The following is a 16,451-nucleotide window of genomic DNA, read 5'->3' as shown; positions in this document are numbered from 1 at the left end:
CCATTACTTGGTAAGTATCTACAACGGTCAACATCAGACATGGCAGGTATTAAAACAGAACATTTTGAAGGGAGAAAGAAGGATGTACTAACTACAGTTTATGCAAAAAGAATAAAATTGGACTTGAAAATATTCAAATGTTTCATAATCTATGTCACTAACTATACAATCCATGTTGTTTTCCCATAATGTACAATTTTTGGCCATATTTTCTTCGATATGGTACAAAATCACAAAAGCCAAAGACTGTATACGCAACAATAAATGGTCAATATACAACACCGCCTTTTTCGATAAAAATTCAGAAGCACCAGCCAATGCAGAAGTGGATAAAAAACAAAATTGCAAAATTGCATGCAAGCCATCATCGCGTGAGATCATAAAAAGCAAACAAGAGGAATGATAATAATAATAATACATAACCATATGAAGTTCGTAACAGACATGAAAGAGCTGCAAGCGAAGATAACACACAAAACAGACCCATACACACAAGATACATGCATTATTTTCTTTTCTCGAGAATGTTGCGAACATGGATCAGATGTGCCAAGATACCCGCACACGTCAGGCGAGGCAGGGGGGATACGATGAGGCCATCCACCAACAGTAGTGACAAAAGGGTGGGGTGCGTCATCTGGTGTGGTGGTTTCTGTGATCGTCGACGTATGGTCGACGTCAGCCGAAGCAGTGGAGGACAGATTGGAGTATGACGTCAGTGGCCGGGGTTATAAGGCCACAAGGCCACAATCATCGGCAGTCCATAGTCCCGAAACGGAAGTAGGCACCGACGATCTGGAACCCAATGTGGGTCGCATCTCTGGATCGGGATGGGTGTGACGTCATTGCTTCTATTGGTCTGAAGTTCGACACCAAAAGAAAAACTCAAATGGAATTTCGGTATTTTGTTCGTCATGATGATGATCTACCCCCTGCGGATAGTTCAGTCTCTTCCCCGACGACGCTGCTTGCCTGGCCAATCAACTTCAGGGTGAACCACTCGCATGTGTCGAGTGAGAGCATCGTTGCGGCTGAAGGTCTTTTCTTCGGTACACAAGTGACACCGCACTTTTTGCTTGCGTGCATTGTGAATGGTATCTTCATGGCGAGTCAGGTCATAAGGTCGAGAGAAAACAGAGTTGCATGGCTTTCCAGTGGATGGGTTGATGCGCTCGCACTTGTGGGGGCCAGCCTGAGAGTTTCGTAGAGTAGTGTCCCGAGTAATCAGGTGTCCACCAGGAGATGTCTGCCGGTGTGCCTCACGCTTATGGCGCTGTAGCTTAGCAGGAGTCTCAAATCGGAGCGTACAGCCATGGTATGTACAGGTGTAGGTACCCGCATCCGAGGAAGTGTTGCTGGGCCGGCTGATGCCATTGCCAATGGACTTGACGTGAGCTTGAGGAGTCATGTCGGCAGACAGGTCGCTGCTGGAGTCCACATGGGTAAGCCCGTTCAGAATCTTCGGCTGCTGCAAGTAATTGGGCTGCGGTTGGTGGGTGAAAGAGAACCCAGTCTGCTGAACGGGCGCATACTGTGCAGGGAAAGCGTCCATCGTGGCCATGGTGGAGGGTTGGAGCGAGCTAGAGGTCTCGCGACGCAGTCCAAGAGCATCTCCAAGGTTGAAGTCGGCTTGCTGAGGAGGGAACAGAGGAGCCATTGCCACATCTTCACCCTCATTAAAATCCAAAACCGCATCCTTAGGCGACATAGTCTTCAGATCAGTAGTGTTTCCTGAAGAAGACATGTTCATTCCATGCTGAGGCATAGGAACACTTGTAGCCATCTGCGACTGGAGAGCCGAAGCACTGATAGCACCAGCGAATGGAGAGTTCTGGCGGAAGGGTGATCGTTCACGCTTCATTCCAGCCACTGGAGACAGAGAGCGGGCGGACATGTGGCCCTGGTTAGCAGCTTGCAGTCGGTCGGCAATGACATTTCGCGAAGTCAACATGTTCTGACCCATGGGCTTGGACATCTGGGGAGCAGCCATAATGGCCGGGTTGTACAGCTCGTCTTGGTAAATATCCGAAATAGTGCGATCAAGCTTGGGGATCCCAATGGGCATGCCAGTGTTGCTGTTGTATTCTGAGAAGGCGTCGCCACGTAAGTATTGGTCCATCCACTGGTCAAAGTCAGGAAATCGGGTCTCACCATTGGACATCGACTTGGATGCGTCCTCGAGCTCGTCAAGGCTAGTCTGTGGGGTCACAGGCGAGTTATGGCTCAGTGTGGAAACTGAGGGGGCCAGAGAATGTGAGTACTCTTGTTGTTGCTGCTGCTGGGGAGGTGAAGGATGTTGCTTTGTCTGTTGATCCAAAATCGCCCTTCTCATCGCTGATTCCGCCTCGACACTGCTACCATCATTGATAAAAGGATCGTAGTTTTGAAATGCGGGCGCGAGGAAAGTGTTGTGGAGCGGTGTCTGCACCGGGGTGGGCAGCGGCTTGGAAGAGCTGTCCGATCGGCGATGTTGCTGAGCAGCAATGTGAGGAGAGATGGTGGCACCGGAGGGAGCAGATCGTGACGAGACTGAGCTTGGCGAGGCCTTGTGAGTAAATGGGAGACGAGCCGGGCTCAACAGCTGCAAGTTACTATCCCAAGCTTGATTGCCGGGAACAATAGGCTGTTGGGCTAACATGGAGGTGTAGTATTGCTGATATTGGCCGATATATGGATGTTGTGAGGAAGGCGAGGCGGAACTTTGCTGAACGTCCAAAGACGGGTTATAGGAAGAGACCGGGGTCATCGAAGGAGCCCCGAGAGACTGGCTGTCGACCGCCTGAGGGGGGTAGGGGATGGAGAAAGTTGGCGAGGAAAATGTGGGTGAAGATGGAGCGGAAGATGGCGGAGAGGCGAACTGGTTAGGTTTGTACTGGAAAGGCGGTTGCAGATACGACTGCTGGTACTGCTGGGAGTTCTCGGCGAACTCAGGTGGGAACTGATCGTCTTGTATGATGATGTCTTCTTGGTGGTACGGATCGGTGATGAGACCCTTACGTGGATACATAAACATTATGTTATCACGTATAGGACGTCAGGAGTGGAGAATGAGGGTGTTCGCCACCGGGGATGGCGAGCTCTTTATACTGTGGAATTCCGCCGGCTGCAGGTCCGAGAGATCCTTGGGAATCGATAAACGAGGCGCAGTTGTTTGGTTAAAAGTAATGAGAAGAGTCTGGAAACGTCGAGGTGGCTCGTGATCGATATGATAAATGGTACGGGTGAACCTTAATAATGTGAAGTCTGGGACAGAAGTATGGGGGATTAGTGATTCTGGAGGATGACTCGATAGAGATTGGAGATGACACAAAGTACCTTTTGAATAAAGATAGAGAGATAAAGGTGTCAATATTATGAGTTATGAGTAATGGGAAAAAGAAGGTGATGACTGGGAGTGGGAAAGATTGGGCTTAAAAAAGGTGAAATTGATTCCACTTATACCCATGACGTTTCCTCTCTTGTAGGGGCCACTTAGGTAGGGAAAATGCTTTGGTGGATACTTGAGACGTTATTCATCGGGGAAGCCCGAAATATTTCAGTATTGTAACAATAAGATCGACATTAGATATCTCTACTTTGACTCATAATGGTTATTTATCATAATGGTGTTACCTATTTTTACCATTATAATACCATTTTTTCTATTCATATGGTATTTTTCTGTTTTTTATTTTATTTTTAATTTTTTAGATTTCATTATTTTAGATTTTATTTTTATTTGATTTATTTGATTTATTATTTTGATTATTTTATTATTTTATTATTTTATTATTTTATTATTTTATTATTTTATTATTTTATTATTTTGTCCCACCGGGTCTCTCTTAGTCCCACTGATCTACCGGAGATTGTCTGTGCTTTCAGTATTTTGGACATTTCTGCTCTACAACTGGTAGAGTATTTCGGGGCGGTTTGTACTTTTTTTCCTCTTTTTTCTGGACCTTTTTTTCGTCCCCTTACCCGTTTAGGCTTTAATATGGTGATGAATATTTTTATTCTTCATTTTTTCTGAATATCTGGGTACGGAGTATTGATACCTCTTCTCTATTATCGGTGGCTTTTGCGGAGACAGCCACCACTCCACTCACGCAACAAATAGATTCAAATCAATAAAATGAAATATGTACAATAGAAAAATGAACTAAAAAAAATTAAAAAAAAAAATACATTACAAATTACAAATATTATTCATAATCATACGGGAATACATACTCATCACCCCCGAGTTTGAAAAGAAATATTCTGCCTGCATCGACCCGGTTCCCCCGAAAAGAGTCATATCGGACGAGACAAAAAGAGTAAACCTAGAGGAATTAAGCTAAAGATCCCGAGCACTCAGTACGATTCGCTTAGAAATGGTTCAAATCGTGCATACCCGAGCCAATCTCGAAGATCGGGTCCATTTTTAGGACGTGGATTCCGACAGGGCTGAGCCACACCTTGTTTTGGATCGGGGTTTGGGGACTTTCCGCGTGACCAGCTGTCCTGTACATCTTTAGTGCGTGGAACGGAGTCGAGAGAAATGGGTCCAGTACTCCGTACATCCGTACGGAAATGCCGAGGTCCAGTCAGTTCAAGCCACAGCTGTCTGCTGCGCCACAACGTGGGACCCTTGCATTCTCTGGGGTAGAACAACACATCGCAAATGCCAGCTTCTGATCCAATGCAGATGAAGATTATTGAATATTGCTAAACCTTTCTAGGAAGGTCGATTGAAAGGAGAATTTTGAGAATTTTGATTTACGAGGGGTCCAAGATGGTTTTTTTTGTCAAAGCTCTCTCCACCTTGGGGGTTGTTTCATTCCGTTTCCTGAATAGGCAGAGACCCCCAACTTGGGCTCAAGGTGCGAGGTACGGTGTCAGCTGGTGTTTAAGAGATCAGCTGACCCCATATTTCTATCTAGTAAATAGCTAATCTAGACGCGGCTCGGTCAATCGAACTTGATAAAAACAGTACTGCCTACTAGTAAATGTGAGACTATCGTCTCGGCTACAAGGGGAACCAGGGTTGGAAGGTCACATGGCCGGTAACAATGCCCAAGTGAAGAGTCATCATTGATAATCAAAAAAAAATCGAGTCATAAATCACACCATCAAAGACTAGAAACAAAGTACGGAGTAGATTGAGTCACAGTCACAGAATAAAGAATTTCATCCGAATGATCGGATGATTAGAATTCCATTGGCTTGATCAAACCACCGGGGGAATTCTTTCGCTAAACCCTGTATTCGGCTAACTCCCGAATCCCCGCGTGGATAATAAATCCACTCTAAATTTTTGACTAGAAGAATCTGGCATGTAGTACGAGGCTATCATCGGCCAGCTGAATCTGCATATCAGATCGGATGAACGAACTCCGACTGGGGGAGGCCCGAGTGTACCGGAGATATCTCTCCTTGGGCCTTAGGCGCGAGACTAGAGACTAGCGAACCCTCGCGTGACTCAGGGCCGCGGAAATAGCGTAGAACCGAAAAAAATTTCTTTTCTGTCATGCACCAAAACGTGCAACTAAGCCTTAGTCCCGGTGCCTAACGTGGGTCCATTACTTTGTGAAAAGCTGAAGAATGCCACGAGACCAATACAGGCAGAAAGAATGAAAAAAATCCTCGGTCGGCGTTAGTGGTTTAGTGCTGACCCGGGCGCCGAGCCCTTACGGGTCCGGGGTGCCGTGTGAACCGAACAGTCTAGCCCAGAATTTCCGATATAGCGATCATGACTACGCTCTTCTAGTCTTGGCGTTTATTGATTTCCTCGCGGCCGAGATGCTGTTCCAAGTTTATTCTTGGATCCGAGACAAAAAGTCCGAGACAGAAAACGTGGCCCTTGTCTGGGGAAGTGGCGAGATCTCGACTTATCGGCCCACTGCGCCCACTGTAGCCGTCGCCAATTCTATCTTAGATATGCCAAAGTAGACCACCCAGTACCCAGTATGCAATGAAGACCGCAAAGGAATTAAAAAAAGGAAATAAATACGAAGCAAAAAAAAAAATTTATCCGCGAATACGAAGCGAAGCCCAATGTACGCAGCCTCTGGAGCCTCTAAAGTAAATACGCAAGGCACCACGTATACTATACACTCAGTATTCACATACACGATATCCTGAACTGGGGCATCAGCTCGTGTAGTCAGGATACGCATAGACCCCTGCAGAAAAAAAATTTCATCGGGATCTTATGCCGAACAAAAAAGATCAGTACATTAGTGTCAGCACTCTAATCCGGAGTACGGCAGACCGGGAGACCGAGTGTCCAGCCCTGCAAGATTTTGACAGCCATTGTGCATCGTAAAATAGCAACCAGGCTAATGCAGGAAAAAATTTTCCATGTGAATGATTGGCTGCTCCAGTCACACTTGGCACAGCCACAGCGCTGGTATGTGCGGGTACGCCGTGGTATAGCGCTAATGGTATTGTGTATTGACTCGAACGCAGCCCTGAAGGGAAAAAGGAAGAATTCTCGGGGCCGCTAAGGCCTTCTGGAAGCTTTGAAATCCTTCTAGAGGACTCCGGCATCTCGGCACCGGGATTCTCCGTTGGACAACGCATCTGCTTTTTTGCACTATGAAAAAATTTTCATGGTTGCATCTTGATGACACTTTTTATTCCTTGAGTTACCAATGTTACCAATCCTTTTTTTTAGGCTGGTTTAGACTAGCGTCAGCCTCTAGTCTGTTTTACATGTTTGTGCCTTTTACATGGCTGTTGCACAGATTCTGCAGATTCCCGATTTGTTCCGATATCGCTATACTTCGAGACTTCATACGAGGAATGGAATACACCATCCCTTGTACTCCTAAAATAAAATTGAAAAACTTTTTATGAAAAAATTCTAAACTCGACAGGGGTTTCAGGAGGCTTCTGGAACATTGTTCTACATAAACCACGTTTGCTACCACATGCAAGGGATACAAATACTTCGTGCGGTTACCTACGCCGTACATGATAGACTTCGATAACTCGACAGAGCCTAAGCCACCTGACACTTCCTAAATACACTAGACTAAAACCACTAGAATCAAATACCAATTCCCGATTGACAAGGAGGCTAACAAAACAGGAAAGGCCCTGTCACTTGACTCAGATCCTCGGGGTTCTTCCTTAAGCGATAGTCTACAACAACCCAGCCTTGATTCAATGCAAACAAATCGGATTGCGCGTCCTAGAAATTCCAGAGTTGAAGTGAACACACTCCAGCTGAAATTGAAGCAGTTTAATCCAATCAAGCCCATGGAGTCGCATGTACTTGATTGAATACGACGATCTCTAAACTCTGATAGGATGGATTGCTTTGTGCTCTCGTGGTGGCGCTATAGTATCCAACGAATCCACTTTGATCCTTCGATCTGAGACACAGTCGTCAAGTATTGTGGTGACATTCGTACCCGTCTCTCCACTTAATCTTGTCTGTCGTTTGCATGTTAGAGAATGTTAGACCTGTCGGGGATTTACTCTGTTTCCACGGAGATCTAGCGGGTTTGTACTGCGAGTATTGCTAAGTATACTCAGATTCATGGATTGATCACTTTTCACATGCTGATACAAATTTTGTAAAATGGGAAATTTAATTTTGTATATTATTGAAATTTAAAAACGAGATGTAAGAAACATCCATGTCTTCCAAGGTTTCGTAGATAATACGCAGTCCACTTGTATTAGGTGTGGCGTTTATCAAGATAATAATCTAAAGATTAAGGTGTGGTTAGAGTGGCACAGAGAGTACCCACTGTGTGACGGGCCGAAATCGCCTCAGCTGTCATGTACTCACCGCTATTCATACTGACTTTTCATAGGCACTCAACGAGTTTGGTGGTGAAAAAGAGGACAACAAATATCGATAGTGCTTTACAGGTATGACATCCATGGATGTTGGTTCGACTACGGAAGAGAAATTAGAGAGGAGTTACGGGAATTCATATTTATACTTGAGCACAGCATGGTGTTTATAGTAAAGTTTGGAGGGATGTCAACACTTTGATTTCAAGTCTTAGCAGACAGAAGGTATGTAGCATGAGATGAAAAATGAAGGGTGCAAGAGCCTCAGAGATGTCTGGGATAGAGTGTGGATATGAAAAGGCTGTGACAACTATGGACAACAGCCAGGCCTTGGGGCCTGAATAATCAGACATGTATGAAAACAAAGTGTATTGACAAATGGGAAAAAATAGAAGGATGGAAAGAAGAATGTGTAGAAAGATGTAGGGCTTTAAACTTGAAGACCTTGTGCGCTCGGAGCTTCCTCCCCGCTGTGCGCTGTGGGCCCTGCAGATTGTGCCACCCCTGCATGTCGTGGATTTGGTTTATGCACTTGGAGCTTCTTCTCCCCTGTGCGGCGTCGTCCCTGCAGATTTTGCCACCACCTGCATCGTCGAAATCGGAGGGGGAGGGCGTTGGAGGGAGGAGGGAGGGAGAAATTTATCATGGGCAGGTGGAGTGCGGAGAGGAGAAGCTGTTGTACAGGTTGATGTTAGCAAGATTGAGTTTCGAAAAAGACATAGTTGACTCACATGTCCACCAAAGCCCAGATATAAGACACACAGCAGACCAGGAGTGACAGTTTGAGAAGAGGATATTGAAATTTGTAAACATATGGAACATATGTTGATGGATTGTCAGAGGAGTTTGAGACAACACGTTGTTGACAGAAGGTTTTATTGGATTGATGGATGGACGTGTCAATGATCATGGTGTCAAATGTAAGAGAATATATCAATAGCAGACGCGTCAAATGGATAAATGTCAAGGAATTGGTTGTGGAAGTCACGTCAGGAATGTTGTGGTAGAAAGGTGTGTCAATAAGGTCATGATGGAGGGACATTTCAATGGTCATGATGGTGTAGTATAGCCTTCGTCAAATGTTGATTGATAGAAGGATTTATCAACAGCAGACGCGTCAAGAAGGTAAACAAATGTCAACCAAGTTATCATGAAGGTCACGCCAAGAAGGTTGTGGTAGAAAAATGCATCGACAGACTGATATCGACAGGATCATTATAGAGGGGCGTGTCAGAGCACGGCCATATCCATAGAGAAAACGAATGACAACCATGTGGAAGGTTGTGGTAGAAAGATGTGTCAACAAGGTCATGAATCTTATTATGGTGCAGTATAGACTTCGTTAAAGGTTGATTGATCAAGAAGGTAAAAACAAACGTCAACCAAGTTGTCGTAGAAGGCCATGCCAGGGAGTTTGTCGTAGAAAGATGTGTCAACAGAGTGGTGTCAACAGGATCATGATGGAGGTCCTGACAGGTTCATGTCAACAGAATGAATGTCAACCATGCGGAAGGTTGTGTGTGGTAGAAAGATGTATCAACAGAGCGATTTTAACAAGGTCATGATGAAGAATGCCACGGCACTACCTAGTGCCTCAGAAACAATAGAATGATCGCAATACTCGTGATCCACTCTACAATATCGACTTCGGACAAGAGATTTGGATATGCTGGCGGATAGAGGATTAAAGCAAAATTAGTTGTACTCGCTTCAATGCGTTTAAAACTCCCATTTTTCTTCAGTCTCAACCCAGTCTGGTCTCCGGGGTGCGTTCGCTAGCCTGTATGTCACATAACAAGTATTAGACCACTTGTAAGGTCCCTCGACAGGCACAGCCATTCGGAATCCTGATATGTGTCTATAAGAAGAGTTAGTACCTAGTATAGGGTATTTTGTTATAGAGATTTCCACATACATCCTTCCAGTAGATTGATTGTATGTCAGTTTGGAAAGTGTGGCAGGGAACAGTTGAAATCTACAATATAGAAGCTTTCTTGTAGCCTCTGGGGATAATTCCGGTATCCGCTTGCAGGGTATGATCATAACCAAGGAGCTGCGGAACAACAGGACATGAGTGTTTCATAAATGTTTTGAAGGCTGACAGTTCTGCGGGCTCAAAAAATGCTGCTGCCTGATTTGCGCGCTGTTGTGGTAGACTCCATTCTGTCCCGATGACTGGTGTTTGACAATATAGTCGTAAGAAAGCTGGGGGTTGATGATCGTCGCTCTTAAGATGACAAAGGGATGTCGTTGCTGTGAATCCAGGACCAATGCTATCTTCAAGATCTTCCTGGTGCATGGAAAGCGAAACTTCTTCAAGTTTGGTAGTGATAACCCACGTTCTCTCAGGCAATTCGAAGTCTGGCTGGGCCGGGGTGACTATTTCAGTACCTTCAAGGCCATCGAGGAAATCGGATTCACCGCTACGCATTGCAATGCGAAAAGTTGTGGTATGAATGGAAAGGGGGAAAGTGGCGACTATCGCAAGAGGGAATGAAGGCAGAGAGAGGCCACTTTATCGGCAGCGAGTAGGAGCTGGCGCGGCGGGATCGAGGTTCGCTGATTTTCTCTGCTGCTGCGGAGTCTCGATGATCTGCAGGTCTTGAAGTACTCAGTGGGGAGTGACTTCAAGTTGGTTTTGGGAGAGGTTTGTGATGAGCTAGCCAGGTCCTGTAGTGGTCACAATCACGCAACGCCTTACGTAGCTCTTAGCTCAACCCATCTTGTACATGAAAGAGCTCAAGTGCGCCTATGGTGTGTTACAAGTCCCAGGACCGCGTTTCGCGCGGCGCTACCTAGGTATATGTAGCCAAAAAATTGGAAAATTATGTACCTGGCTATGAAGCTCTGTCAAATGGACGCCCTATATCGCGATAAGCCTGATATTTAATTAAGTACTTATGTTTACATACTACTTCCAGGGCTACCCAGCTGGATACTCTTCTATTTATGTAGATACCTTTAGGCGTAACTACAGGTATGCCTCCAGGTGTCCCTACAGCTGTATCTATATGATATAAAGGGGGTAGGCTAAAGGAGTACCTAAAGGAGTACCTAAAGGGGTAGGCTAGTTGACTGCTGCATACCCGTATTGGCTACACATAATATTGATAAGGAAGAAAAATAATAGTATTGAGCCAAATGTAAACACGAAGCGATCAACTGGAATAATGCTGGGTGGTCAAAAAACTTCCAGTACCCCAGTAGTAGAGGTCTTGGATCTTGGATTGGATTGGATTGGATCTTGGATCTTGGATCAACATGCAACGAGGCATCTTTCTTCGTCAGGAAAATATCAATGGAGTTTATGAAATTGAGTATTCCCCGGTGATAGCCCAGTCAAGGTGTTATGTTTCGCCTGATCCTACCAACATGGTATCCAGAAGCAGACCGGGCGGATCGTTGCTCTTGGAGTTTTTTCCACTCATCTCCATCTTTTTCAACAGCTCTTAAAGAAGCTACAATGAAGTTCAGTTGTCCCGTTGAATCCTATCACAAAATCATCATGGAAGAAGCTTGATTTGGTATTTCCATGTCTTTGGAGGAATGACGCGAAGATTGATCTGTCACACTCCGTTGCAACATAATATGAATAGCAAGATTCCCTGGATTCTCTTGATTCTGAGAAGAAGTAGTATTGCATCAAATTCCATACTAAACTGGGTGGTTAGAGATGCAAAGGCACATACCCCAGAAAGACACCACAGAATCAAAACTTGGTTATCGACAGGGCTCGCCTATCGGAACACCTTAGGCGATCCTGATCAAATTTCCACATTTTATTGATTTGAATGACTACGCAATTAATTAATGTCGAGTTTCAACCTTGGAGGTCTTCTAAGGTTCTAAGGTTAATTATGACTCCACCAAGTCAGGTTAGCGGGCTTTCCGAGGTATTCCGAATTTTAGCGCCCCCTCCCTTATTCCAACCTACATCTCCAATCAAGGTGTCTACAATGGCCACTAGCCATACTGACAACGATAACCCGATCAAACGGCGCCGCCGGATCGGTCGATCCTGTGATGCATGCCGTAGAAGAAAGGTTCATTCCGAACGTCTTCCCTATCACTTCGAATTACTGACTCTTGGACCCAGATAAAATGTGACTTGGAAAAACCAAAGTGTAATTGGTGCTTCCATCATAATGCACCCTGTACTTTTTCTCGTCAGGCGGCGGAAACAAATACACATTTCGATCGACTGTATGTATGAGATTATCGCCAGAATTACCGGTTTCAGGAATTGATTTTGCTTACCAGACCACCTATGTCACGCAACGTTGGTCCCTCTCCTAGGGTGCGACCACTAACTGGATCAATCATGCAAGGTTTGTTATCAGATTCGCTCTTTGAATCCAGCTATATTGGTCTTGGTTTGACCAACTATTGATAGCGTCGGAGCAAGAACCCACTCTGGGGAGTGTCATGAAATTTGCGGGTGAGAACCTTGGAAATATCCATGCATTCAACGGACTTCCTTTCTTCTCTGAGAGCGGTCGGCGCTGGATTAAAGCATGCTCTGGTGAAGAACTTACTCTGCAATATCGACCTGCTCCCGATGACTCTTTTTGGCAATCCCCAGTCATTGGAATTAATATGGACGCCTATGCAAACCCATCTTCGCCTCTTAGTCTGCCGAGTATCAGTTCACTGCGAGAAGATATTTCCACTTATCGAAAATCGGACTTTTCTCTGTTCTTCCCTGTCATTGATTCTTCTCTGTTTGAGGACACCATCAAGACAGTCTACCAGAGCGGAAATTCCTTGGCATCGCCCGAAATAATCAGCGCCAGGGCATGTGTCTTTGCATTTTCAGCAATGGTTTCCATCATGATTCGCAAAACTAAAGGCTCGGCGCAAATTCTCGAGGAGCAATATACTCGGGAGTCATATCGCCTACTGGCACCAACTCTGAACAAGATTGTTAACGTGGAGGGGCTTCAAACGCTGGTCATACTTGTGGGTCTCTCAAACATATGAGTCTGTCTGCTTTGTGCGCTGCGCTAATTAGATTTCGCAGGGCATCTGTTCTCAGGCTATTGCCGGTGAGCTTCTCGTAATATACAATCTCTTGACAAGTGCCACGAGATTCGTCTATCGTTTAAAGGCGCATATTGATCCTACTTTGTTGTACAATGAACCAACCCGATCTCAGTGTCACCTGAGGAACTTATTCTGGGTGACATACTTATGCGATAAAGCGATTACACTCGGTACTGGGCTACCACCTATGCTTGCTGATTCAAACTGTGATCTCATCTTACCTACGAAACCATCAAGCACAGTGGAAGGACTCCAATGGTCCGGCAATCCATGCCCTGGTTCCTTCTTCCACACTGCTATTAGACTTTCCATCCTTCACGCACGGATTTATCAAGAGCTATACTCGCCAATCTCTCTGCGTCAATCTAATGCCAACTTACTGAAGAGCATTCGAGACTTGGACCATGAGGTTCATGAATGGAGTGAATCTATTCCATCAAACATACGGCCGTCAATGCTACCAAAGAACCAAGCACCGGAAAGTGTCGACATGCGCACCACTGTCTTCCAGTTGCAGTACCACCACTGTATGGTCATGATTCATCAGGCCAGTAGTCGGTGCTCTTCCTGGGTTGAAAATCAGGATACCCGGGGTATGTACTCTAGTCTTGCCATCTCTGTGGCTGCTAGCAGGTCTTTATTACACAAGTTTCTGGACTACCAGATGGAACTTGATTCTCATAATCTTCTGTATGAATTCCCACCGGGACGAATACCCCATTTTCGCCATTCATCGAACTAATTATATCCCAGATTCTCACTTTCTTACGTGATTCATGCTATTGTGATCCTCTTCTGCAATATCTTGACCAAACCTCTGGACCCTGATAATATACAAGACCTGCGCCTTATCTGCGCGACTCCCAAGCTACTCAAAGAGGTGCATGAGCGTTCAATCGAACGTAACAACTCCACAAGTATCGATTTTACAGAGGATTTTGGTGTGGAACTGAGACGAATCGCTCAGGCAGCGATTGAAAAGGCACTTCGGGATATTGGACGTGGCGATGAACTGTAGTGCCAGGAGTCAACGTCTTTCTTTTTTGGATGGAGGTAATAAACACGACAACCCTTTTTATAATACTATAGACTTCTAATTCTTATGCTGGTTTATGTAATATTATTGCGAATTCGCGAGAGGGTAGATACTTGATGGTCCCGGAACGCGTCACGCGTCGCTTTGTCGCTTCATGTATCGGTCGGCACAGGCATCATGCAGCTGGCACTGATTTTCAGTAGGGCGGCTTGTCAATAAATTAGCAGTGGGCTGTTTCGAATTGGATTGAGGTTTGTATGGATTAGTTTCAAGTTGGATAAGGAAATGGAAAGGGGGGGGGGAAGGAAAAGAAATTTTAAAATAAAAAATAAAAATAAAAATAAAAATAAAAATAAAAATAAAAAAGTCGCTCGAAGCCGCTCAGGCGGGGATTCGAACCTACGAGTTTCAAATAAATGGCACCATGACTACTCGGCCAACCGGCAACATATCAAATTAAATACCGCCAAGCGGGATTATGACCCACTCTTTCTATGGCCCAAGCCCATCCACTCAGCAGTACCATTTTCACTTCGTACGCTCACAATATGCAAATTAGTAGTTCAAAAATTGTGCTATAGGAATCATCACTCCATAACACACAAGTTGGTGTGATTTTGGCTGAAATTAACCCAATTTTGATGAAGTTAGATTTCGAGTGTCAAAGTTGTAGGAAAGGTGGAAGTATATACCTCTACATATATCATGGACAACCCATACAATGAGCTTCACTGGCAACTTCAAATGTTCAACCTTGGAAGAATTTTATGATACCTGCGAACACTATAGTCCCGAGCAATTGAATACAAATTTACAATGCACTTAAAAAATCCCCATCATGAGGAAAATTTAGTACAGTAATGGGCGAATCGTGGAATTACTAGTAAACATGCACATGTGATGTTCAAGGTTAAGTGCTAGCATGGACTTGCGGACCACTATTATCTTTACGGACTAGACATGCACGAACGACTCGAATTGATTCAAACTAGAGCTCAAATATTCTATATGGAAAGATGCAATCTACAATGCCTACAAGTGACAAAACTATTGAAGTTAAGAATAATGGGACTAAGGGTTCCAAGGTTTATCCGCAAGGTTTGGACCGAAACAGTAGTAGAGAGAAGACGCGAAATGGCCCCTCTCCTGACGTGCATGAAAACAACGCGAGACATGCGTGTCAAAATGACGACAAGAGCACACAGGTAACGATACACGCAACTTTTTTTTTTTTAAAAAAAAAAAAGAACAGAATACATGATACGAGACTACGAAGGATGATGGAAGACAGTATTGAGTTTCAAGTTAATTGTATTCGTATCGGATCACTTCATTAGAGTAAGTTGATCCCACCACTTGTGTGGTGCCAGCCATTTGATGAGGCCGCTATGATACAGGAAAGCTCAGAAGCGAACACTAGCAGACCCATAGTGGACGCGAAAAGTGGTAATCGTTGTAAAGAAAAATTCAAACCCAAGACCCATGACGATAGTAAAAATCAGAGAACACCCCAACGTCCCATCATACCGATTGTAACAACCCGGAAAAGAGAAAAGACATAACAAGCTTAACCACCGAAACCGTACAGGGTGCCTGAAAGAAGAAAATGGTTAGCGACGCGTTGTGGATACAAGAGACGCGTGAAAAACTTACGGCCCTGGCGCTTGAGAGCGTAGACGACATCGAGAGAAGTGACAGTCTTGCGCTTGGCGTGCTCAGTGTAGGTGACGGCATCACGGATGACACCCTCGAGGAAGGTCTTGAGAACACCACGGGTCTCCTCGTAGATCATAGCGGAGATACGCTTGACACCACCACGACGAGCGAGACGGCGGATAGCGGGCTTAGTGATACCCTGGATGTTGTCACGCAAAATCTTGCGGTGACGCTTGGCACCACCCTTGCCGAGACCCTTGCCACCCTTTCCACCTGTCGTAACGCGTTAGAAAGACGCGTCTTTGGTATAAAGATGTTTGTCATATGGGAGAAGTGGATAATACTTACGGCCAGACATATTGTATGAGGTATTAAAAAAAGGGGTTTGTGTTTTGAAAAAAGAGGAGGAGTGGAGACTTGAAGTTGTTGTCGAGAGTTGTTGAAGGGAGAAAGCGGATGGAAGAAGATTGGGGCAGGGGATATTTGTATCAGAAAGAAGTGAAGACGCGGGGAGTTGGAAATCACGCGCTAGTGGGAGGATCAACCAATGAGAATGAAGGATCCGATCCGGCAGGCGTGATCTACCGGGCCCCTCCCAACCGAAGACTGTATGGGATGCCGATGATTGATCTTGATCTTTTGATCAGTACACCGCGAAACATGTAGATCAGAAAATGAAAAAAATGTCAATGGTATCCAGGTAAGATCAAGAATGTTCTCCCATGAGTTGATCAACATATTGGTATTTTGGGTGGCCGGGATCAAAGAGAATGGAGGAGGAAGTATTCCAGTCTCGTGATCCTCAACGCTGATTGGTGGAGAGTGAAGAGTCTCGCTTATGAGAATAAAGTGGGTCTATCATTGGATCAATTACACTATGTAAGAACATTCTATGCCTTAGGCGCCTAAGATCAAACGCAGATCAAACGTAACAAACTTGTAA

The 16,451-nt window shown here is 45.0% G+C and overlaps 4 protein-coding genes across 4 annotated transcripts; 1 reads left to right on the top strand and 3 right to left on the bottom strand.

The window, feature by feature from the left end:
- Window positions 1-943: 943 nt before the first annotated feature.
- Window positions 944-3,013, bottom strand: N7483_006838 (stress-regulated transcription factor RPN4; the record flags this gene model as incomplete). The annotated part of the gene is made up of 1 exon (XM_057090275.1): window positions 944-3,013. One exon carries the CDS (start codon window positions 3,011-3,013, stop codon window positions 944-946), a length of 2,070 nt encoding a protein of 689 aa, XP_056945016.1.
- Window positions 3,014-9,748: 6,735 nt separating this feature from the next.
- Window positions 9,749-10,204, bottom strand: N7483_006837 (uncharacterized protein; the record flags this gene model as incomplete). The annotated part of the gene is made up of 1 exon (XM_057090274.1): window positions 9,749-10,204. The coding sequence occupies one exon, from the start codon at window positions 10,202-10,204 to the stop codon at window positions 9,749-9,751; it is 456 nt and encodes a 151-aa protein (XP_056945015.1).
- A 1,890-nt stretch (window positions 10,205-12,094) lies between these two features.
- N7483_006836 (fungal specific transcription factor domain-containing protein) lies at window positions 12,095-13,834 on the top strand (the record flags this gene model as incomplete). The annotated part of the gene is made up of 4 exons (XM_057090273.1): window positions 12,095-12,101; window positions 12,167-12,732; window positions 12,794-13,506; window positions 13,570-13,834. 4 exons carry the CDS (start codon window positions 12,095-12,097, stop codon window positions 13,832-13,834), a joined length of 1,551 nt encoding a protein of 516 aa, XP_056945014.1.
- Window positions 13,835-15,419: 1,585 nt separating this feature from the next.
- N7483_006835 (histone H4) lies at window positions 15,420-15,866 on the bottom strand (the record flags this gene model as incomplete). Its single annotated transcript, XM_057090272.1, has 3 exons — window positions 15,420-15,445; window positions 15,506-15,781; window positions 15,857-15,866. 3 exons carry the CDS (start codon window positions 15,864-15,866, stop codon window positions 15,420-15,422), a joined length of 312 nt encoding a protein of 103 aa, XP_056945013.1.
- Between the last annotated feature and the right edge of the window lie 585 nt (window positions 15,867-16,451).

Source organism: Penicillium malachiteum, assembly GCF_028827825.1.
Source record: "Penicillium malachiteum strain IBT 17515 chromosome Unknown utg000003l:1.0-4950554.0:1.0-4952489.0, whole genome shotgun sequence".
In the NCBI taxonomy this organism is placed as follows: domain Eukaryota; kingdom Fungi; phylum Ascomycota; class Eurotiomycetes; order Eurotiales; family Aspergillaceae; genus Penicillium; species Penicillium malachiteum.
Note: the sequence above shows the minus strand (reverse complement) of the source record. Positions and strands in the feature narration are given on the sequence as shown.